The sequence below is a fragment of the Aplysia californica genome, unplaced genomic scaffold (genome assembly GCF_000002075.1).
Source record: "Aplysia californica isolate F4 #8 unplaced genomic scaffold, AplCal3.0 scaffold00464, whole genome shotgun sequence".
NCBI classification, from domain to species: Eukaryota; Metazoa; Mollusca; class Gastropoda; order Aplysiida; family Aplysiidae; genus Aplysia; species Aplysia californica.
In genome coordinates, this window is record NW_004797734.1 from 177,151 (window position 1) to 200,836 (window position 23,686).

General features: G+C 39.2%; 1 protein-coding gene and 1 long non-coding RNA gene across 5 annotated transcripts in view; one reads left to right on the forward strand and one right to left on the reverse strand.

The window, feature by feature from the left end:
- The window catches only part of LOC101847133 (retinoblastoma-like protein 2), a 44,831-nt gene that overhangs the window by 15,341 nt on the left and 5,804 nt on the right, over positions 1 to 23,686 (forward strand). For all 4 annotated transcript variants that reach the window (XM_013086406.2, XM_013086407.2, XM_005105317.3 and 1 more), the window contains 15 exons: positions 206 to 270; positions 1,683 to 1,863; positions 2,209 to 2,378; positions 6,607 to 6,688; positions 8,361 to 8,516; positions 9,806 to 9,888; positions 10,533 to 10,653; positions 11,188 to 11,280; positions 13,596 to 13,725; positions 15,222 to 15,529; positions 18,413 to 18,775; positions 19,471 to 19,635; positions 19,946 to 20,041; positions 21,419 to 21,598; positions 22,880 to 22,951. In XM_013086406.2, coding sequence (XP_012941860.1) covers positions 206 to 270; positions 1,683 to 1,863; positions 2,209 to 2,378; positions 6,607 to 6,688; positions 8,361 to 8,516; positions 9,806 to 9,888; positions 10,533 to 10,653; positions 11,188 to 11,280; positions 13,596 to 13,725; positions 15,222 to 15,529; positions 18,413 to 18,775; positions 19,471 to 19,635; positions 19,946 to 20,041; positions 21,419 to 21,598; positions 22,880 to 22,951 — 2,265 coding nt within the window. The remainder of the gene's footprint in view (positions 1 to 205; positions 271 to 1,682; positions 1,864 to 2,208; positions 2,379 to 6,606; positions 6,689 to 8,360; positions 8,517 to 9,805; positions 9,889 to 10,532; positions 10,654 to 11,187; positions 11,281 to 13,595; positions 13,726 to 15,221; positions 15,530 to 18,412; positions 18,776 to 19,470; positions 19,636 to 19,945; positions 20,042 to 21,418; positions 21,599 to 22,879; positions 22,952 to 23,686) is intronic.
- On the reverse strand, positions 3,723 to 5,642 carry LOC106012691. Its single transcript, XR_001185118.2, has 3 exons — positions 5,284 to 5,642; positions 4,680 to 4,830; positions 3,723 to 4,386 (listed from the first exon to the last, which is right to left on the reverse strand). It is a non-coding gene; the product is annotated as an uncharacterized LOC106012691 (long non-coding RNA).

The following is a 23,686-nucleotide window of genomic DNA, read 5'->3' on the forward strand; positions in this document are numbered from 1 at the left end:
CGTTGAGCCGCTCACAGCGGCCGAATGGAGGCAGCGGAAAAACTCAGAGCCGCTGTCAGCGGCCGAATGGACGGAATCAGTTAATCTAGTGTTTCTGTCCTCCTTGTGCAAGTTCAGATTCTGCTCTGTATGTGTGAATAGTCATCTTTTGTTCTTTCTTGCATCGAATAACTTTTCTTGTGTAATTTTCCTTGCATCTATACAGGTCCTCAAAGGAAAAGTAGACAACCTGTCGGGAATCTTAGAAATTGGGAACTTTGAAGAGAATGTGTAAGTTTTTTGTTGTTTTTTCGTCAAAGAGAATCCTCTTTTACATGTCACGATTGCCAGATTTTTAAAGTGTCTGTGTGCATGTTGCTCTGTCTTGCAAAAGCTGAATTACACATTTGTGCTAAATAAGCCTTAACCTTTAGAGCACTGACTTATTTCCCCTTATATTTTCCCTCTATGCTGAATTTATTTTGGAAAAACGCCTAATTTGCACATACACTTTTTATTTGCTAATTACTTTTTTATTTGTCAAAATTTCTAATTTAAGGATAAAAGTTTTAGAATATTGAAAGTTCTTTATGAATATGTAATGCAAAAAGTATTCTGTGAAGTTGTTGTTTTCGTGGTGTTGGAAATGACTGAATAAAAACTGCCGATTCATTAGATCTAGATGTGATCTAGACTAGAGTCTAGATGCTTCGTAGGCCTACGTTATATTCCACAAAGTCAACTTCACTGTCACTTGACTTCAACGTGAAACAAAAAACTGCTCGCGCCTCGATCAAACCCTGTGACAAGAAAAATGGCAGGCGAAATCAATTCTGTGTAGCCTACCAGCCAGCAGTATAAAGATTAGTACTTCACTCTTTTCGTACATCACGCTATACTATGCCAATGTCTATCAGCGCTCTAAGAGTTAAAGGCTTATGCGGTCGTTGTGTGTGTCATGTACTAGTGTCAGAAACAGATCGTCCAAAAATGACTCATTTTCTCGACTCTTACAAAGGGAAACAAACACCACGTATCCGCCTTTATTACTTGAAATTGGGGCTTTCCCAGAAGGAAAAGAACTTGTACAGGGGGCAAGGTGTAAAAAAACTGCGCAATAAAGAGGCAGTGACAGGCCCTGTGTGGTGGGCAGACGGTGTGAGAGGGCAGTGCTATAATTATGACTGTCGCTGTCTTTGATCTCTCGCCACAGGAAAACTTCACACTCCTTGGGTAGAACTCAAGTGAGTGGCTTAACCCACTGCAGGGGATCAGATGCAAGATGGTTGACATCCATGAAATTCAACAGAATACTTGCTCTAGATGGTTACTCCCCTTTGAAATGCAGTAAAGAGCACATTTGCATAAGATCACACTTTTCTTGTCACCCGAGATGCGAACTCTTAGCCAGATTTATATTTCGGGTGTTTTTCTCTGTCGCTCCCTTTTTATTTTGCACTAGTAGAAGGAATGTTCTCTAAAATATTAAATGGAGGGATACTTTCTGTGTAAAGTAGTAAGTTTAGAAAATTGTCTCCAGTCAATGTTTGCCTAGAAAAAATTATGATCTTTTTTTTAATGATCTAAGATTGAAATTAACTTATGTGAATGCAGTTAGTAAAATGATGAATTTTGGAGGTTGGAAATTTATGTTATCAATGTTGGACACATGGAGATTTGTTTACATTTTCATTTTTCTTCAGAAAAACAATAAGCAACTTATATGAGGAATTTGTCCTGGGTGTTGGAGACTTTGATGAGCGCATTTTCCTCGGGGAGGATGCTAATGAAGAGATTGGCACACCTGGAGGTCAGACTTCAGCAGCAGACCTTGCTCAACAGATGCAGGTCAAGAGGTCGACACTGAAGCAGCACTTTGATGAGGTAATGCGCAGTGTGATTTTGAATGGGTAATCATATTGTTTTATTATTATAATAGTTTTTTAAATTCAGCTGTAAGAGTATGCCATTAGATAAGAATGGTTTAGTGTTGAATGTTTGTCATCTCCTGAGACAAAAAAGAAAAGAAATTAAAAGTTTAGAAATCCAGAATCAGAATATTTTGTATTGGGTGCAATTATTTCTTCATTCTGAAACTTTAGTAGCTTTGTGGTGCTGAGGCCTTGCACTTGTGCACTTGTATTATTGATTGGTCTCTCTTTTGTTTACCTTTGTGGCATTTTGACTAATATTTAGTATTTTTCTTGTTTTATCATTACTAATACCCAGACCAAGTCACTGACCCCATCTACACCTCTGACTGGTCGGCGATATCTTAAAGAAAAAGATCCCACAAGTGTGACACCTGTCTCCACGGCAACTCAAAGTGTATCTCGTCTGCAAACATTGCTGGCCGGCTGTAAAACTATGCCGTCAGACACGTTATTGGAACTGTTCAAGTGAGTGACTCTCATGTCTATTGATTTTTAAAAATTTCTTTAACAAGGGCTGCTTTTCCATCCAGCACTGTAAGTTTTTAAAGTGTGTTATAGTGCTTCCAATTTTCCATATTTTTTCTGAAATCTGTACTTGAACTTTCTATACTTGCTGCCGCATCATGTCAACTCTATTTGTAAATGAATAGGGTAGTGTAGTCCTTATGATGTTCTGTAGCTTATTTGATATGTCATTTCTCAAAATGAAGTCAGATTTCAGCTGAGATAATTATTTAAAAAATTTTGCATGTCATGTTTAACTCTCAGCAGTTCTTGGTATTTTGACCATTTTCGCCTTCACGGCACCCATGGTTAGTATGATTTACCATAGAATATAAAATAACACAGAAAGTATGTCAAATTACATACCATTGGAAAGGAAATTGAATTTCCTATCAAATGAAGGTAATTTCATCATGATATGACCACTGTTGTCTATGTAGTGCTCTGTTATTAGAGGGAGGGACAGGGGAAAAAAAGATAAAATTTCCCAACATGTAACAGTCACAAAGAAAGAAAAAAAAAAGTGTTCTAAGATACCCCAAAAAGTTTATTATGGAGTAAAAGCACTTCCAATTTTGCAATGTGTGTCCAAATTTCATGCATATTGAAAAAAGGATAAAAAAGTTACAAGGTTTTTGACAAAAGATACATTTATCATGTTTCGCGATGAAATAACGACGCGACATAGAAAAAATAAACATCAATGACTTTCCAGTCAATTTCCATCCACAAAATTGCACTCAAAACAGACAAGGCAATACCAAATATTTCAAAATGACAAGAACACACTGTATTCATACAAAATACCAATACCAACAGAGATTTTCATGGAAAAATAGACAAAAATATTGTAGTACGGTACTTTACATCATTGTGGTCCATGACGGAAAAACATTCTACTCCCCCTCCCCACAGCGGTGCCACTGACTGAAGTGTCTTTAGGCATTCCAAAAGGGGGGACATTTCTCATCCTAATGCACAATAGAATTGTAAATGGGCTGATCCAACAATGTCATGCTCATAACTGTGCCTGAACTACAACAGGGAACTGCTGCTTTTTCTTTCCTAATCCTTAGTATCGTCATTTTCCTCTACCTCTTTTGTAAGTTTGTCACACTCTTGTGACCCACTATTTCCGGGGTGCCATGATAGTCAAAGCAGACTTTGTGCTGTTGAAGCTAGAGAGGAGAGCAGAGTAAGTCTGATTCCCTGTAAGGACTTCTCTGTTGACATCCACCCCTTGGCGCTCATATATGACCTTTTGCAGTTGCGAGCGCTGTAAAACCTCTCCTAAAACAAAAAACATTTTTCTACTCAACTGTCCAATAATTGTAGTAAGTGGCAAAAGACTATTCTACAGTATGCTCTGCAAGCAAACAGTTTCTATTTTTATTGAAACAAAAATATCCAATAGTGTGCCCCCATCCTTCCCTGTGTAAACTTCATAATTGTATGTGTACCCATTCATCGAATCTGCAACCACCCGTAACTTCATCCCCCATTTAGTTATCCTTTATGTATTGCCTGAAACTGTATCTCCCCTTATTTTGAACCATCCTCTCATCTATGCTAACACACTGGTTAGGTTGCCAATACTTCATACATTTCATACTCAAAAAATAGTGCACAAACCTAACTTTCCGTAGCTTATCAGTACCTCGCTCAGTGTCTGGATTGCATAATTTAAAAAAAGACTGAATTTGTTTGAAATTTAGTTTGCTCATGTATGCCCTTGCCCATAGTCCATGAAAACAGGTTTTCGTAGACCAGTACAGCTCTAAATTTGGTAGATGAACAATAGACATATACATTAGCAGTCCAACGAACTTGAGAAACATCTCAGAGTCAAGATCCTCCCAGGAGCGAAAGACAGATGGTTTGTTGGGTCCTGTCATCGGGGCGTACTCATTAGAGAAGAGGCAGATCTGATTCACCATCTCAGTGCAGAAAAACAGTTTGAAGAAGGATGCTGAGGAAATAAGAAGACAAGAAGAAGACATAAGTTACATAAGTCATTTGGAAAGGATAGTCTGCTTGGAACACTGACATCAATCGAACTGTCAGAAAATCCTGGCCCACAAGGTAATATCAGTTTTAACTACATAATGGCATCAAGAGTGTTTTCTACAAATGAATAACAAAGGTCCCCAGGTGTAACATGTGAATCAGTGAACTCACCTGCCTGTCGGAGTGAAGTAAGGGCAAACAGAAAGCAATTACAAAAATAAAAATTTCTCGTACTCCGTGCAATAATGCTCTCACCTGGCGTCAGAAAACTTCGGATGTCCTGTCGGGTGATACAGTCAGGGAGATGCAGGCCAACAGCACGGCAGGCCTAAACTGAGGCAGTGGTTCTGGTGGGCCATCATCCTGGTCCGCGTAAGACTGGTTACGTGGAGGTTGTGGCTAGTTTCTGAGGGAAGAAAATAAGCAAAGGATTAGGACGCTATCGGCGGAGTCGAAGTTGACATGTTGATAAGGCCTATGTCATAGGCACTTATTTCTAGATCTAGATCTAGATCTAGACAGAGGCAGACCTTGAACAAAGCTGTTCAGTCATTATCATCATATTATCACAATGATAAAATCTTAGCAGGGAATAAGGCTACTGTACACGGGTGAGGTGTAAACAAAAACAAACTTCCTGTTTGAGGAATTGCTGTGTAAACAATAACATGACAACCGTAGCTAGGCACATAAAAAAGTTAATTAAAATTTTTTAGAGGCAAACCATGCTTTCACAACTTCAGGTTACCACAAATAACTATTCTGTAAGCTTGAAGTAACAATACCAGTGGCCTAAACCCACTAGAATACATGTTATAGGCTTTCTTGTGCAGAGGCAGGATGTAAACAAAACACTAACCTGTTGTTTTGATCACGATTGGTCAAAGTCGGGGCTTGGTTTCCGTCCTCGGGACCCTCATCGTCCGATTCTGGTACCCAGACATCAGATTCTTCATCCATTGAGTCATTCAGGTCAATATCAGACTCATCTGACGACATTTTTACGCTTTTTTCCGATTTTTAGTGTAGAAACTTCACAGCTGGCCTTCTCCCAAAATCCAAAATGGCGGCGGAGAGAACGTAAACAAACGCTGATTTTCCGTGCACCAAATTTTTACAATATTTTATAAATTATGATTATTTTTATGAAAAATATATAGATTCAACCCTTTTTTATGATAAAAAAGGTATTAGAAGCATCAAAATGTAAAAAGGAATGGATTTCTGCCGTTAGATCTACACCCGATGCTCATCGTACGAATTCGTACGATTTTCCTTTCGGTGAACTGCTGAGAGTTAATACCTTGTGGCCGCAAATTTCAAAGGGATTCTGTGTCCCAGCTCACCTCTCCAAAACCTGATCTATATTGCACTAAAAATATCAGGCTGTGCTTGATTTCGGGATTGAGTGTCCAATCCATCGTTTAATTGTCCAATTTTTATACAGTTTTGCGGTTACACAACGATCAACCTGTTTTTGTAAAATTGTATTGTTACATGAAACGGCTTTAAGTTGTACCGTATTAGTACTCTGCCAGATTGCGCATTTCATGCACTAGGCTGTTGTTCTTCTAGAAACTTTTTCAAATCTGTTTAATTCTAGAGAAATTGTTAGTATGAGGACTCTATGGCTGCTGTGATAAAAAAATTGATGTTAAATCGAGAACAAATGAAAGTGGCCCTGTTAGATTGTGACATTCAACATTCAAATGTGAAAATGGAGGATAATTGAGGTACACAATGGGTGGTTGTATTGTCAAGGTTGATGTTCCTGGATTTGTCTGCTGTCGATGGTGCAATGACAAATAACATTGCATGTATTAGCTACAAAAATGGGAAACTGCTTTTAAACATTATCAGCAATGGAAAGATATGTTTGCTAGTTGAAGAAGTCCGATAAAACAAGACAAACTCCAGATGGAAAAAAATTGGTATTATGGGTTGTTGGCAATCTCTTCAAACAGTCTCCCAAATGCCATTTTCAACCCTCTGAAAGCAATAAATTTCAATTTTTTTTTTCAGGGGCTTCCTGAGACTGAAGTTTGAATGCTGCTAAGTTTAGTTTTTATACTGATCTACCACTGCATAGTTTTGATTATGCTTTTAGCTCATAGCATTGAATAAAACATTGGAATTACCATATTTTTTCTAATAAAGACTTGCATATGATTATTTTTTTCAGAAGCTGCAGTCGTAACCCGAATGAAGAGATTGTTCAAAGAGTGAAGGAGATGGGGGAAATGTTTTGCAAATTTTATGCCAAGGTTAATATTTTTATGTGTGTTGTCTATATTATGATGTGATTTTGAAAGCAAAACTGTTATCTGAACTTTTTTTTACTTCCCCAAAACACGATTTTGGATAGAGTTGAGTTGCTTGTAACAACTTTCAATGGGAAATGAAGTTAGTTTTTAAAGTTATGTTGTCTTTTTTGTAGATGATCGGAATAGTGCACAAAGAAAAAAGAGGAAGGAACAAAAAAATTGCAATACGATACAGCAACAAACAAGAATTATGGAAATTGGAATATCTTTGTTTCTACTAAAAGCTCCTAGTCTTGTAATTACCTAAGTACTCTAGAGGTTTTTGACTGAAGTGAGTACTTCTGCATTTAAAAACTATCTGAGTGAGTACTCGCACGAGTTAAGTACTCAAGGGCTAGAGTTGACTCGAGCACTCACACATTCGTAATAACTACAGGGACTACATTGATATTTTTGCCTTTTAGATACTAGATTAGAGTCATTAATCAAATTGACCAATCAGATCAGTCTGAACATTGATTTTGAATGGTCTTTAATCACTTTCGCTTCAGTGGCATGTATTTGATTTGTAAGTAAATGAATACAGAATTTTAGAGATACAGTCAAACCTGTATAAAACGGAAACCTGTCTTAACGGAAACTCCACGCTCTCCCTTGATATATTCCTCTTTAATTACCTGCATAAAACGGAAACCTGTCGAATGCGAAAACGGAAAGAAAAATCGGCTCCTTTCTGAGGGTTTCACTTGTCTAAGACGGAAAATGCTCTGCACGCTCTGCTCTGATTTGAAACAATACTTTCAAGTTTGGTTCCGCCGGCTCTAAACTTAACGGCATGGCCATGCCGCTGAACGAGGAAGGGGAGTAGGGGTACAATTTGGGGGTAGATGTTACCCCATCATGTGAGCCCTGAGTGATGCAGATGGTCAGGGTAGTGTGGGTGTGAAATCTCACGACTGCCTGTGAGAGTGCTTGAGTAGCAAGCCACTACGAAAACTTTCCTGGGTAGCCAGAAGCCAGAGGTGTGAAATTAGATTGACCAATGCCTGTCGCCCTGAACGTACGGCCAGCCGAGAAAAGAGTTCCTCGAATCATTGTTACACGATGGCTGTGAGGGGTGGCATTGGTTGACTGTGCTTGTTACACCAGTGGGGGGGGCTAAGGGTGAAAGCAAAGGAAATGTTCAAACATTTCTGTTTTTAATGGGTCAAACAGTGGTCCTATGAAAGGCAAGCGCTGGTGATAATTGGATGAGTAAGACTGACGCATGTCATTTTAAGACAGAATAGCAGCTTAGAGGTGTGAAGTTTTGACCACTGCTTGCTGATTGGACAACCGATCCTTGATCCCACCGGCTGGGCCTTTGAACCACCCCCCCCTCCATCTCCCCCTAAATTTCCCTGTCTAAGACGGAATTTTTTTCTGGCTCCTTTGCGATTCTTATACATGTCTGTAATAACTAAATGATTTGCCTAATTTTATGGAAGCAACCATTTATACACCTTACTTGTCATCCGGCACCATGTAGTTCCTTATTTTCACCCACAATTCACGAGATGTGTGCATCTGTAAATGGATAAATAATGAATTTTGTTCTAAAGTTAACAATGTGACATGAATAGCATATTAATAGTATGTTACACTTACGTATATTTCTTTTACTTCCTTTCAGTCAATTGAAAACCAAGCTGGTGCCCCTATTGATTTTGGCCGCAAACGACTTCAACTTGGAGAGAGCCTGTATTTCAAGACACTGGAGGGCATTGTACAAGGAGAGAAGAAAAGAATCACTGGCTCAGATGGTAGCCAGCGTAAAATTGATCTTTTGGTGTGTTGATTTTCCTTGATGTTTATATGTTTCTTCACCCTTTATGGTTTGTTCATGTGTCTCTGATCAGTCTCAAGGAAAGCATTGAGTTTCTTTTGAGACTCCTAGAAAGTTAGTCATAGTAAAATTTTGCTCTTTGCCTGAACTGGACTGAGGAACACCCCCCCCCCCCCCCCCTTTTTTTTTTTAAAACAACTTTATTACATACTGGTGTTCATCAATTGTATGTGTGTCTGTTGGTATGGGAAAGTGAAAACACTGGGATCCCTTTATAAATAAGAAGTGAAGTGTGATGTTAACCCTTAGAGTGCTGATCGCGACCACCGGTCGTGACGGCCCGAACTTCCGCTAAGTGCTGAAGTCGCGATAGACATTGGCATAGTATAACGCGATATACAAAAAGAACGAAGTACTAATTTTTATACTGCTGGCTGTTAGGCTACGCAGAATTGATTTCGGCCACCATTTTTCTTGTCACGGGGTTCGATCGAGGCGCGAGGAGTTTTTTGTTTCACTTTAAAATCGAGTGGCAGTGAGGTCTGAAAATTCGCGATTGCGACCCGCGACAAACATGAAAATACTGTCGCATCAGATTCAGATGAAGATGTTCCGCGTATTTTCCTTGAATCAGAAGATGATTTCGAGGGTTTTGATGCTAAAGCTAACACTTTGTGGAATATAACGTAGGCCTACGAAGCATCCAGACTCTGGTCTAGATCTAGAGAACTAATGAACCGGCAGTTTTTATTCAGTCATTTCCAACACCACTACTACAACTTCACAAAATACTTTTTGCTTTACATATTGTTAAAGAACTTTCAATATTCTAAAACTTTTATTCTTACCTTTATTAGAAATTTTGACAAATAAAAAAGTTATCAGCCAAAAAAAAGCGTATGTGCAAACATGGCGTTTTTCCAAAATAAATTCAGCACAGAGGGAAAATATAAGGGGAAAGAAGTCCGCGCTCTAAGGGTTAATACTTTGTGTGGCACAAAACTTGTGTTGTGACTCTTATTTTTTCGTTGTGTTTTTGAATTAAAGAACTATACAATGACAGAAGTGTATTGCTGAATGTTTAAAAAAAAAATTTTGACAGGGACTAGGAACAATGATTACAAAAATAATTTTGGAATAAAATTGTTGTTATAGGTTAAAGTGATGTTGGTACTATTGCTTCAGAAGGGATAGGTTGGAAGGTCTGTGTTGACCTGTAATGGAATAGTTTTTTGTTTTTTTGGAACACTAAATAATTGTGTTTTTTTGCTTCTGACTGCGCTACATTTCAGGGACTTCTGGAAAATGACTTCTTCCATCGTTCATTGTTTGCCTGTTGTCTGGAGATTGTGATTTTTTCCTACAATTCGCAAAGGTAAGTAGAAACTACTGATAATGAAGACGGGGATTTTTATTTGGGATGGACTCTTTCAACTCGAAGGATTGTTTCTTTGCCAAAATACTCCAGCATGTAAGGCACATTACTCACTTTTTATGGGTGAACAGGGATAGTGAGTAGTAAGATGGGAACAAAGTATATTCTTTCTATTTTTCAACATGCAACGGTATAATGGGTGTTTGAATGACTTCTAAACTTTTCATTGGCATTTCCATTTGTTAGTTAAGGTTGACAGTTGTTCTTGTCTTAAACAATTGATGAATATCTTTCTTCTGAGGATTGTTGAACTCTTTTTAAAAAAATTATTTTTAAGTTTTACCGGGGTTTTTTTCTCCTTGTCGTACTCATAGCAAGCTATTGTGTAAGCCCTGCTAGTAAATGACAATTTTTTCGTGCAAAATATACGTTTTGAATAGTTTGAATATTTTTATTGTAATTTTCATAGCTCTGGCCTTTTCTGCGAAGTATCAGTGAAGGATGGCCAACATTCCATTGTGTGTACAATGTCTTACTTCTTTTTTGGGTCTATTATATTGCACTTTGTTTTCTTACCCTTTATTGAGGTGAAATGTTGAAATGTCTACAGTTTGTAAAAATCCAAATACTGTGTGTGTTTGCAGAACATTTCCATGGATTGTGGACATTTTTGAGCTGAGTCCATATCATTTTTACAAAGTGATTGAGATCATCATCAGAGCAGAGAAGGGCCTCTCCAGAGATGTCGTCAAGCACTTAAATCATGTGAGAGAATGCGTTTTATAGTTTCAACCTCATATTTTAAAGTACTTTTATATCTTAATTTATTATAACTGCTTGTCAGTTCATTAAGTCTTTACATTTTTTTTCTGAAGATAGTGTCAGTGTTTTTCATATGTCTAAAATGTCACTTTATTACTTTACTTTGGGCTTTAATAATTTAATATAACACTTTTGCACTTCCTTACAGACATCACAAAACTGCGGGCTGCAGAAGAGTCAAGCAATTGGACAAACCGTGTTTTACATGTGACCATGTCAGTTTGAGCTGTGGTTTTTTTTTTTTGCTTGTTAGTTTGGAAAGAGTACATTGAATAACTAGTGTCTATGATGCGTAGAAGTGTGCATTGTATGACTCATCAGTGTATGCTCTCTTTTTCTTTCACTGTAACATAATTTCAGGATGCAATATATGATCTGATTTTTTGTTAATGAAATATTTCTTTATAATCATTGTGATTTGGGTCCACTGGGGTGCTTTTTAAAACTGATTTTGTCTGTGTTCTGTGTTTTGAATAGATTGAGGAAAGCATTCTTGAGAGTTATGCATGGAAAAGTGACTCTCCACTTTGGGAGGCTTTAAGGGAACAGAGTGTGCCCAACTGTGAAGAGGTGAGAATTTTGACTTTCCTAATTTGGAGATGTCATTTTTTAAATATGAATAACATGTTTTACATTATTTTTTCCTTTTCTTTGTTTTGTGATTTTTTGTTATTCAAAGTTCATTGCCCTCTGAAATGGTGTAAGGTAGTCGTTCGAGATATCCAATTTGCAGTCATTTAAATTCTCTAACAATCCTGTTATACAAGTAATATTTATGCTGGGCTGCAGATGTTACCCATTATTTAAATCCCAGTTTAGATTTTCGTATGCCTGGGTTCTTCTCCTTGTTTTGTGCTTTCTCCAGAAGGAATAAACAGCAAGTTCCATTTGTGTCTATAGGTTTTTCCTTTTAGCTTTTAACAAATAGTTCAGCTGCAGGGCTGCCCATCGTTGCGTATTTCGAGGAAGCGTTACAATTATTATTCAATTTTACAAAAAACCGATTGTAATACCTCTGATTTCGAATAAAAAAATTTTTGGCTACCCCAATCCACTGCCAACCTTCCTGATGAATAAGGAGAGAAAAACTACCAGACCCAGACATTTTACGTCACGTGCAGCTGTGTAACTTTAACACCCTCTTTGCATTGAGCCTTTGTAATTGCTAATTGTCACTTTGACCTTAGAAAAACATTAGCCTTCTGAAGAGCAAAAAAGTCTTTTGTTCACTGCTTTGTGTAGGAGAGAAGAGTGGACATGCCAGTTGAGTTTGTTGTCTATGGTAACATTCAAATACTAATTGTAATCTGACTCTTGCTGGACATATTCATTTTTAATTTGAAGCGGCTGCAGGAACAGTATCTTTTTTTCTTTTAAGTTGGCAAGTTCTTTGTTTTTTTCCACATTTAAAACCAGCTCATGAGTTTCACTTCGCTCAGAGGAGTTAGATATTTAATTACATTTGATGCCAAATATTCCACAGAAATAAAACGAAAAATTGCGACAGCAAAAGACTGTTTCAATATTATATTAACCTTAATGAACCCTATTCACCCTGCCTGACCGTGGACAGTACGCTTGTGTCCGCCTGGCCGGGGGGAAAATCGGTCTAAAGTCGACACACTAATCTTAGACACGCATTGTGCCCAAACTATTTAAGCTATTGATTGAAATTTCGCTTATATTTTACTTTAAATGTTCTTTTCATATTATTAGAGAGAAATAAGAAGAAAAAAAGCAGAGAAAACAATCTAATTTGTCTGACTGCGATTCATCAGCCGGCGATTTACCCCTAGCAACTTGTAGTTAATCTATGGTCTAGATCTTGCTTTTCTTCGAAGTTTTCGAGGCACTAAAAGCGATCTGGTTGCCTTGTTTTACTGGATGTATGTCTACTTTCACTTTCTTTGCTGCTTATGCCCAAAACAAAACCATAAAACATCGTTCATGTATTATAACAAGCACTTTTTTGTGGTTGTTTCTCTTTCTTCTCGACAATGAAGATTTCAGTGAGAGCTTCATCCCTCGAATGCTCGCTTTCTTGCCATGATTTGCGGTGACTAAACAACAAAACTAACTTGTACTTGGAGCAAAACTGGATCAAACAAGCTTGGGGAAGTTTTTACAAGCTATAAACGGCCTGTTATTTTCAATAGAAACCTGGATGAGTGGTTTGTACTCGATTTTTGTGGACCGGTATTATCATACAACTATTGTCGTAGCTCGGTGGGCGGAAGCGTGCTGCAGCTACGAGTATACTCGTAGTGCGGGTGCAACGGGTTAACAATGGAGACATCTTAATAAATCACTACAAAATGAGAGTTCTAAAAGGCTGCGTGAGGTCAGCTCTTCCATATGGCTTGGGATATTACAATTATCAAAGACAGAAATATAGGCCCAACAGAAACGTGGTTGCTTAGGAGACATGAAAATTTCATGGAAGGAAAAGAAATCAAATAGGTCAGTACTTAAACAAGTCCATGTGGGCCACTCACCCATATGCATTCTCTGGGTCACTTGAATTGGCATAAAAGCCTTGAACATCTTTCTGTCACTGGTAAAATTGAAAGCAGATGAGGCAGGGGGTAAACTCCGAGCAACTCTTAGAAAGCCTGAACAGATGCTCAATGGGATAAGGCCAGGAGAATATAGGTTTTTTTTTAGAGCTTCGGAGTAAATAGAATTAAAGATGAAGCATGATTACCGATGTCTGTTGCCGATTTGGCACTTGATGATGATTGACATTATTGTTCAGCAAGTGGTTCAGGTGACAATTGTCTAAATTTTGTATTTTTGCCTCTGATCTGATGAATGACCTTGTTTGACATTGTGATAAAATCAAACACAATTTCAATGCCTGTTCTTCTTCACTTTTGTGTTCAAAGGTGATGCCTGGCACTCACATGGACAGCAAAGGTGCACCAACAACAGGATCAAGTTCTGGCTTCCCATTCCATGCTCGACACCCAAGACTTCGCTCTCTGGTTGGAGACATAAAGGCAGCAATACAGAAAAGTATGCTGGGCATTATGATTTTTTTATTTTTACATGGCAGTCAGTTTTTGTTTCGTGTCATCTTTGTTTTTCAGGTTGAGGTTTATGCTTGACAATGACAATGACAATGACAATCTTTATTCATCTCGCAGGGAGAAATTTGACCTACCAAGTGCACTTTTGTGTTGGTAGTACTGACTACAGCTTGTTCGATTTCATCTGTCTGTGGTTAAAACAGGAAAAAAAACTAATAGCTCTGTTTAATCTCCTGAGGTCTTTTCATGTGTGTCTGACAGTTGGATGCAACTACAAAATATGTTTCATGTTATTTTTTTGTTTCCCTAAACTGGGTCAAAGTAGGTGATTTACACCATACACCTAAAAGATAAAAAATGGACATATTTATATTAACACCAAACTTTAACGTACACCTGTCGAACAGAAGGGTGAGTACTTTTTGAGCCGCATATGGCATCTAGATGGTCTTAGAGAGAAGACAATGTGATTGCACTGAAAATTAGAGGCAAAAAAATGTCCTGCCTGTCTCTGGAAAGAAATATTTTATTTCTTTCTGCAATCTTGCTGTCCCATCTGGTGCCTTTTGATCATTATCATGTCCGTATGCCTTTCTATTCTGAGAGACAGAACGTTATGAACAGTGTATAAACTCTTTGACCCCCCCCCTCCCCTCCCCCATTTAGACTTTATGCCTTTTACTGCGATCATTTTATTTGGGTGGCTCGAGGGTGACCCTTGTAAGTCCTGCTTTTCTTTCTTTTTGTTGTTTCTGTGTTAGTTTTCCCGTTTGTCTGTTTGTGTTATTTTTTCCACTACACTCATCATCATGATCAACATCGTTGTTGCTCTTGTATGGTATGTTTTTTATTTTCTACGTATGATACTCTCTAGTAACACCTCAATCTTTTACACTTATATGACCTATTTGTGTTGCAAGTGCTGTAAAAAACTCTTACTAAAACTAAACTTGAACTGAGTCTCCTGAGAAACATTTCTGTTGCTTCTACCCCTTGCACTGAATGACCGTTATTAAGAGGAGGTGTTTGGCTTTACCCACACCCTCCATACTCTTATTGTGTGGATGCGCTTCTCTTTACTCAAATTCGCCTCTCTGTTATTGTATTGATGTTTTTCTTTTTACCAACACCCCTCCTCCTTTTGTTCTTACTTCTCAAAACTCAAACACCATTTATTGTTATTCTCCTTATTCAACAATTCCCCCCCCCCCCCTGCGCCCCTCGCCACACACACACACACACGCACACACCAACCCCAAACCCCCTATCACTATGGTTGTTTGACAGGTGTTCAAGTGTGGTTTGCTCTGTCTTTCATATCAAACATCTATTGTCTCTCCTCCTTCTTTTCTTTGTATGTTTCTCTCTAGTAACACCGTTAATCTTCAGCTCTTACTTGACCTTTTTGTGAAGCAAGTGCCATAAAACTTGGAACTAAAACTAAGACTAAAACCCATGTCCTCCCCCATCTTTCTCTGTCAGGCTCAGAGCAGGTCACCTCCCCCGTGGCCCCTATGGCAGCAGACAGATTCAGCTCCCCGACCCCGGGCAATGCTAAGCGCAGGCTGTTCGGCGTCGGGCCATCGGTAACCACGCTGCCCTTCAGCTCCCAGGGCTCGACTGTCGGCACGTCATCAAGCGTGTCACCGGTCATCACGGTCATCTCCTCGACCGCTCATGTTGCCTCGACCAACACCACGCCTGCACAGATGGTACCCCCTCAGGCTAAGTCCATTCTGCTGAGTCAGCTCAAAGGTGGCGCCTCAGACACGCTGCTGGTTTCCAATAAGGTAGTGTTTTAGTAGAGTTTGAATTAGAGTTTTACTGCACTTGCAACTCAAATAGATCACTTAAGTTTTGAAGATCAGAGGTGTTATTACTAGTTAGTAGTAAACAAATATTAGGAGGAGAGATAAGGATGATAGGTACTTGATAGAAAAGCTGGAGCAACTTGACAGTCTGATGGGAGAATATAGTTGTTCTTGTCCAAGATGACCACCCATTGTCAGTGCTTCCACTCTTCCGTATTTTTACGGAAATCCGTACTTTCTGCCGGTTCCGTACTTGTTCCCCCATCATTATCAACTCCCTCCGTAAAAAAAACTGCGACAGTGCAGGACTGCCGAAATTCCGTACTCGCCTTCGTATCGTCTTGTGTAAGTTACGGATATTTTCGGTAATTCTCTCGGCAACAAGTTAACGTTATAGAAACCTGCCAAATTGCGCATTTCCTGCAATCGGACATTATACCGCTATGTCCCAGTCCCATGCCTTCATTGCGTGTTGGTTGGCAGTACATTTTTTACCTGCACATGGATCAAAATCTGGCGAACCTTTTGTGCCAACTTCCTCCTTTCTGTCATTCACTCATTCCTTCTGTCTATCTTCGGATTGTTGCCACGGCTGGAAAATCTGCGCATTGATCAAGGCTGATTTTGATCTTAGACAGAAAATTACTGTCGGAAAGAAACTTTTTTTTCGCAAATTTTATCTAGATCTAGAGAAATTATCAATGCGAAGATTCTACGGCACGTGAACGCAATATAAGGGCAGCGCTGAAAGAAATATATGCTGATACACGGGCGTGCCCACTACGGATGGGATCGGCCGATTGTGCTGATCGCCCGACTCGGTCGAACAACCGTGTTTTCTTTGAAACTGAAAACAAACATTTTTGTTTTTGAGGCAATCGAGTCGGGCTATCGGCCCGAACGGCCGATCCCGTCCGTAGTGAGCACCCCGTATAAAATCAAGAATAATTCGAAGTGGTGTTCCGAGGTTGTGACAGGCTCTCGGACTCGCAACCGTAAGGTCGTGGGTTCCAATCCCGTCAAGGGCCCGACGTTGTGTCCTTGGGAAAGGCACTTTACACGAATTTTCCTCACTTCACCCAGGTGGGAATGGGTACCCGGCTATAGACAGCGAAAGATCTTGTCAGTTTGTTAGTGTTTGAGCGCTTAATCGGCTGCTCGCACTGTATGCTTCCCGGGAAGCTGAGAATGTTTCGGAGTGTACTATGGTCTGCTGGGGTAATAATATAGTGTAAAGCGCATAGAGCCTGCTGTTGAGCGGGGATATGCGCTATACAAATGCTATCTATTATTATTTTATTATTATTATTAAAAATGTGGGTATACGCTGCGCAACCGTATTTTGAAGGTACATCTATTCATTATTCCCAGGTTTGCCTGCTGTCATTGGTGCGACTACAAATTAATTGAATTATAGTAGCAATGAAAGGGGAACCTGCTTTTAAACATTTCCAGCATTGGAAAGATATGCTGGTGATGAAGTCAAACAAGACAAAATGTTGGTGAAAAAATAAATATTATGGGCTGTATGCAATATTTTCAAACAGGCTCCCAAATGCCATTTTCTACCCTCTAAAAGCACTAAATTTCAATTTCTCGGGGGGTTCCGCCCCCTGAACCCCCACCGGGACGCTGTCCCTGGACCCTGCTGCCCCCAGACCCCCTGCAGAATTTCCCTTACTTTTCAGCTTCAGCTGGTGGAAGCACTGATTGTCGAGGACAAAAATGGTCATGTTAGACAGGTGGTCACCTTGCACAGTCATTATAATATTAAAAATACATTAAAAAAAACAAGGCAGAAAATGGGAAGGGGTCGTTTGTACAGGTGATGTGTCTTTTACATGTGGTCATTTGACAGTATTTTGCGCAGACCTTCTAATGTCCTGATTCTTTGCCATATTATTTGTTGTTGTCCTTAGATTAGTGTTATCTAAGACTCTTTGTGGTTTTTATTGTAGTGCTCATTTGTAAATTTGTGTTATGTTTTTTAAGTTCAGAGTGGTCTTATTATTTCTTGTGACGGAAAGTTTTATTGTGTGATTTAATTGTGAGATCCCAACAAGGCCACAACTAGTGCTTGTCAAACAGTGCAGAGGAATGAAAATGTGCATTTTAATAAATATTTCTCTGATAGACTTGAGTTAGTGTTAGTTGTATTATGGACTTTTGAAAGAGATATTGCTCTAAGTGAAGTCGTACTATTTCTTTAAAATGTTTGTGACTTAAATAGGTTGAAATGAGAAGTACCTTCATTGTTCATCCTTTTCAGATTGCTGTAAATCCCTCTTTTCCAGTTTGTTTTGTGGGTGCTTAACCTTTACTATTTTCAATGCTGAACACTTGTTCATAGCAAGATAAAAGGCTAGTTTTAGCACCTTCCCTTTTTGCCTGGGTTTTTTTTTTGGCTAATCATTGTTTTGTAAAAGGTCTCCATGTTACACGTAACCGTGTTTAATTTTATTGAGTTTTTGGCCTGAAGGCTGTAAGATTGAATAGCTTAAGTGTTGATAGATTCATTTTGATGTGTATGTGTGTGGGACTGCAGGTACTTTTGTTTGTGGTGGTGAATGTGTAAGAGTTTATTTTTGTCATGTACATATTTGGCCTCATGAACAATTGAACATTTTATGGCTTGCCTATTTCTCATATCTGCTCAGTTTTTCTTGTGCAGATTACTTGAATTTGGGGGGTGTTGTGAGAGTGTCATTTAATTTTCCGTCTTGTTTTTTGTCTATCTGTCTTGCCTTGTTCCAACACTAAATGACCTGTATCGTGTTGATGCATTTCTCTTCATTAAAAAAAAAAAAGCGACTAAAATCTGTCAAATTTGTTAAGGATGTGTTTATCTCTTTGGACCACCAGGCGGCCTCCACACTAGCACCGACCACTGTGCTACCGCGCTCCGACTCTCCCCCGCCCACAACGACCATTGTCAGCACCACCACATCCGGCACTGATTCCCCAGCTCCAGGGGCCTCAACCGTGACCAGCTCTTCGACATCTACAGCAACTATCGTGTCGGTTGGTGAGCCCCCTGAGGCGATTAGCTCGGAAAACAGCAGCTCCAACAGCCCTACCCCCGTGGCTTCTGCCTCAGGCTCAACAGTTGTTTCATCCGCTGCTGCTACCAGCAACGGCGACAGTCCCACTGCTTCCACAGGGGGGAAGGCACCCTCTGGCCAGACGCAGCAAGCCATTGTTGCCATGATGGAAGATGGCCGACAGGTAAGGGTAGGGCATTTCAATTTTGCGTCCAATTTTGTTGCAACTCGCCCCCTGTAATCCTTTTGCCATTCCTGTTTAAAATAAGGTGAACTTTTTGCCAAATCAAATGGGTAAACATAAACTGAACGGTGAGCATGATATGCCAAAACCAACGCTTAAACCTGAGAATCTCGAAAGTAGCCCCACTTTGGATTTCTGCACTGAATCTAGAGCCATGAGCCATGAGACGAAATTACAACAAATTTGACAAAATTGGAACTACTTTGACGAAACTGGAACAATTGATCGCCTGCTACTAATAATGGTATTTCTGAAACACCAGCAAACCTAGTTTTATTTTTTTAATGACAACTGATTAGTTTTTAAAGTGATTCACCTCTTTTTTTCCGTCAAACAAGCGCTAAAAAGATATAAAGAAAGATGTGTAACAGAGATTAATGTAAAGATTGTACTTCTGGGACAGACAGATAATTTAGGTCAGTTTATTTAGGATACATGTTTTTACATGCCCATTGTAAAGATTATTCAATCATCCCTTGTGTGAGAAAAAGACAGAAGAACATGTAAAATGTAAGTTGCATTTTTCAGAAACTATACCATATATTTTGGGGTGGGAGCTGAGCCTGTGAAAAGAGATAAAATTGCACTGACTGCATTTAAAAAAAAAAAAAAAAAATTTTCCAACTTTTCTTCAGATTCTCATCCCAGTTCAGATTGCCCAACCCTCGGCTTCCAGCACCACCTCACCGGCCCCTGGCAGCCAACAGTCAACTGCTACCAATTCTGTCTCTACCAGCACCACACCATCCACCAGTGCAAGCCCTGGAGCTGGCTCTGCAAAGAAGCCTGCTTACTTTCAGGTGGGCTCTGTTCCACTGTGTTACTGTACTGTTGTGTGGAATTTTGCTTTTTTTAAGCTGCTTGTTTGTCATTTGGGTTGTTTTTTTAAATTTACCACTCGAGAAGACTGTCTTATGAATTCCCTTGGTTGGACTTACACAATATATTTGTAGCAAGTTGTACTTTGTGGGAGTTATATTTGATCCATTTGGGAATTGTACGTACACTCCCGCTCCTCCTCATTTTCACTGTGGCTGGTAGATGGTCCTGTAGGGATCTTTGTATTTTTCTGAAAGATCAATGTTTGGAATTTATTTTGTACTTTGGTAGGTCCACTATAAGCTGGATGCGAAGAATGAGCAGCCCCCTGACCATACGTACAACAAACCCAAAAAGACCGGCTCACTGGCCCTCTTCTTCCGTAAGGTAAGGCGCTTCACTTGTTTAGGAAGAAAAAAGTCCAAAGCTGCACAGATTTGTTTGTCTTTGTTAACCTCAGCCTTTGTGTAATCAGATCAAGATATTGTCTTTGTCTTTCGTTGCTCTTCCTGTACTCAATGCAAAATTTTTAATCATGACATTGCAGGTTTTGGGGTTTGAGGCTCAGCTCAGTCTGGCATTGTGTCCATGGGAAAGGCACAAAGCATACATTTTTTTTCGTTTAGCTCCGCCCTATTGAGGTCCTGCTTCCCAAATAACCAAACCATACAGTGTTTCTTTACTTGTTGACTTGACTTTTACTTTTTTCTTCCTCGTGTATGATTAGATGTTGAGGTGAGGTATAATTTCCATCAGATGACCAATCCATTTGATTCTTTGGTGTCCAATATGCCCCTTGATCGGTTATACAATGTTGCATGGGGTGTTGAACCTACACATTGTTTAATTTTTTTCACCTCAATTTCCTGTGCTTTAGGTTGCACTAGTTTAGTTGCTGCTACTCCTGAGGGTTTCCTGGCAGTGTTTAATTTACTGTCTTAAAATGAGCACATCATAGGAACTTCACTGGCCCTGAAAGCCTATCATGGGAATTGATACAAGAGTTTAATTGTGGGACAATTTTACTTTGATGGACTCCTCTCCTCAGTAAGTCTGAAGGTGTTCTCTTTTTTCAGAATTTTCAAGAAGTGTGTTATACGTGTGTTGAAGGTTCATCATTAGTTCAGTCTTAGTAAATGTGCTTCATATATGTTGCAGGTTTGTTGTCTGTGCTAAGTGCGTCTTGTTTTATGGGTATTGCAGGTTTGTGCATCTTGTTTTATGGATATGGCAAGTTTTGTCATCTGTGCAACACATGTCTGCTTTATGTGTGACAAGGTTAATTGTCTGTGGAGTGGGCTTATGTGTGTGTGTTATATAAGTTATGGGTTTCTTGTCTGTACAGTGTGTGTAAGTGGGTGGTTGGCGGGTGCTCTGGTGTGGTTTGCTTCTTCTTTCCTATCAAACATTTATCGTCTTTATTTCCCCTTCTTCTTTTTTGTGTTTGTTACTCTCTTGTAACACCTCTAATCTTCGGCACTTATATGACCTTATTGTGTTGCAAGTACCGTAAAACACTTTCTATTACAGTGTGTGTAATTGTGTGCTATGTGTGTTAAAAGTTAATCTTCAGTGCATTGTGTGTTATTACTCTAAAAGTTTAATCATGTGTCAAGGTGTGTGTTAAGTGTGCTGCAAGTTTTTCAGCAGGCAGCATACATCTTCTGTTATTATTTCAGGTTTATCCTCTGAGTCTGTGTGTTTTGTGTGTCAAAGGTTTATCACCCGTGTAGCGTGTGTAAATGTGTGTTTCGTACGTTGCAGGTTTATCATCTGTGCAGCGTGCGTCTGCGCGATCTGTTTGAGAAGCTTGACCTGGAGGATGAAGCACTTTTGAGGAAGATCTGGACGTGCTTTGAGTTTGCTCTGATCAGTCACCCCCCGCTGATGTGTGACCGCCACCTGGACCAGCTTATCATGTGCTCCATTTACCTCATTGCTAAGGTCAGTCCTGTTGGAATCCCTTCACATTTTCTGTTGGTTTTTTTTTCAATTCTTGGTTTGACTTGTTTTCCGTTATAGAAAGTCAGAATGTTACTCCAAATAAGCGCGACTGCAGGTCTTAATTATTGCTCGCTTGTGAGGCATATTGTTAACCATTAATTGGAGGATGCCGCTGGTAGGTCTTTGGGGGGGGGGGGGGGGTTCTCTTTTCCTGTTATTTCTGACTGTGTACCTTTTCCTTCTCTAAATAGCCATTACTGTGTTGATGTACAGGATGATGGCAAAAAAATGTTTGCTGCTTAAATCATAACGGTGATATCTTGAATTTAGTATGCAGACATGGAGCGTCAAAGTTTAAAGCAAACTGAACATGGCATTTTGAAATGGAATCGTTTAAAAAAAAGAATAACAAATTGTTAAAATGTTAATATTGATGCAAAAAATTTGTAACCCGTGTGTCGTTGAAATGCCTTCCAACTTTTACATCAGTTATTCCAAGTTTTTATATGCAAACATTTAACATAAAAGTTTGTGTAAAGATTCAAGACCCGCCGGTGCGGTGCTACTGACTGAAGTGTCTTTAGGCCATTCCCAAAGGGGGGACATAAATATGTTCTTATGCACAGTAGAATTGTAAATGGGCTGATTCATCATGTCATACTCATATCTGCCTGTACTGCAACAGGGAACTGCTGCTTTTTCTTTCCTAATCCTTACTATTGTCATTTTTCCTCTACTTCTTTTGTATGTTTGTCACACTCTTGTGACCCACTATTTTAATATTTTATAAAAGTTATTAGGATCCTTGTGATATGTAACTATGTCAATTTGATTGGTGGGGGGGGGAAGGAAATGTGGGGGATTTTAAACACTGATGATACTTTTTATCTTGATGATATGTGTCCCTTGTCTTAAATAATAGTTTTAAGGAACATGTTGTTTATTACTAGCAATGATGTGCTGTTTAGTTTCCCCCCCCCCGCCTGAGTGACTGATGGGTTTGTTTAGTGACAGTAGGATGCAACCTCTAGATAATCTGTGGTTCAGGGATTAAGTGCTTTGTCATTACCTGCTGAAGACTTGAGGTCAATTCCTGTGTGGGGAGAATTTTATGGAGTATTTCTGTCTTTCTGCTGGGATGTTGTATCCCTCACAGCCCAGGTTTTTCCTAACAAGCAGGGTCAGTGCCCCACCTCTAAATTGGAAAATGTGGCATGACTATGACTGCTCATGTTTCTTTTCTGCTACCTTTGTCTAGGTCCCATTTTTATTTTTGTGCAGGTGACTGAGCGTCCGCTGACATTCCAGAACATTATGAAGTGCTACAGACTGCAGCCCCAGGCTCAAAGCCATGTAAGCGTTCAGACAGTGTCGGCAGTTAACAGCCTTTGTTAAAGTGATGTGGATGAAAGGAAGAAATTTAAGACATGTGGGTGGGATCGAGCACCATGTCTTTTGGCTAAGGTCGAAAAATTTTGGAGGTTCCAAATGGAAATTTTGCAAGATAAAAATCTGTGGGCGGTTTTAGAATTGAAAGTGGCTATGTATGTAAAATCAACTGCGCTGTGAGGCGAAGATTTTAGTCGCAGGGGCACAAGAAGAAGAGAATAAAAATGCAGCTAATACATCTGTTCTTAGCATTAAAAAGTCAAAAAGAAATATGTATATTTATTCTTATTGGATTAAAAAATCACCATTTGGATATTTGCATTGTAATTGTGTGTCATCGTGGTGAAATCAGGCTCTCATCAGAATGATAAAATTGAAGAAAACGACATTGTTCCTACCATCTGGCAGTCTTTGTTGATTTTTTTGTTTGTTTTTGGCTCATCACCGTATATGTCTATTTAAATACACAAGTTTGAGTAGATTTTACTAGGCGACTGCCACCTTTTGCTGTAGCAAATTTCTCAACTTTTACTCAAGACGGGCATTTTTTTTCATTTACAATAAGGCAAATGAACAAGCTTTTAGATAGGACCAATCACTCCATAAGCATAAATATTGACGAGAGCCTGAAAATAGCTTGACATGACACACTTGTTGATTAGCTTCCCGCATATTTCTTGGAACTGCATTTGCTTTCTT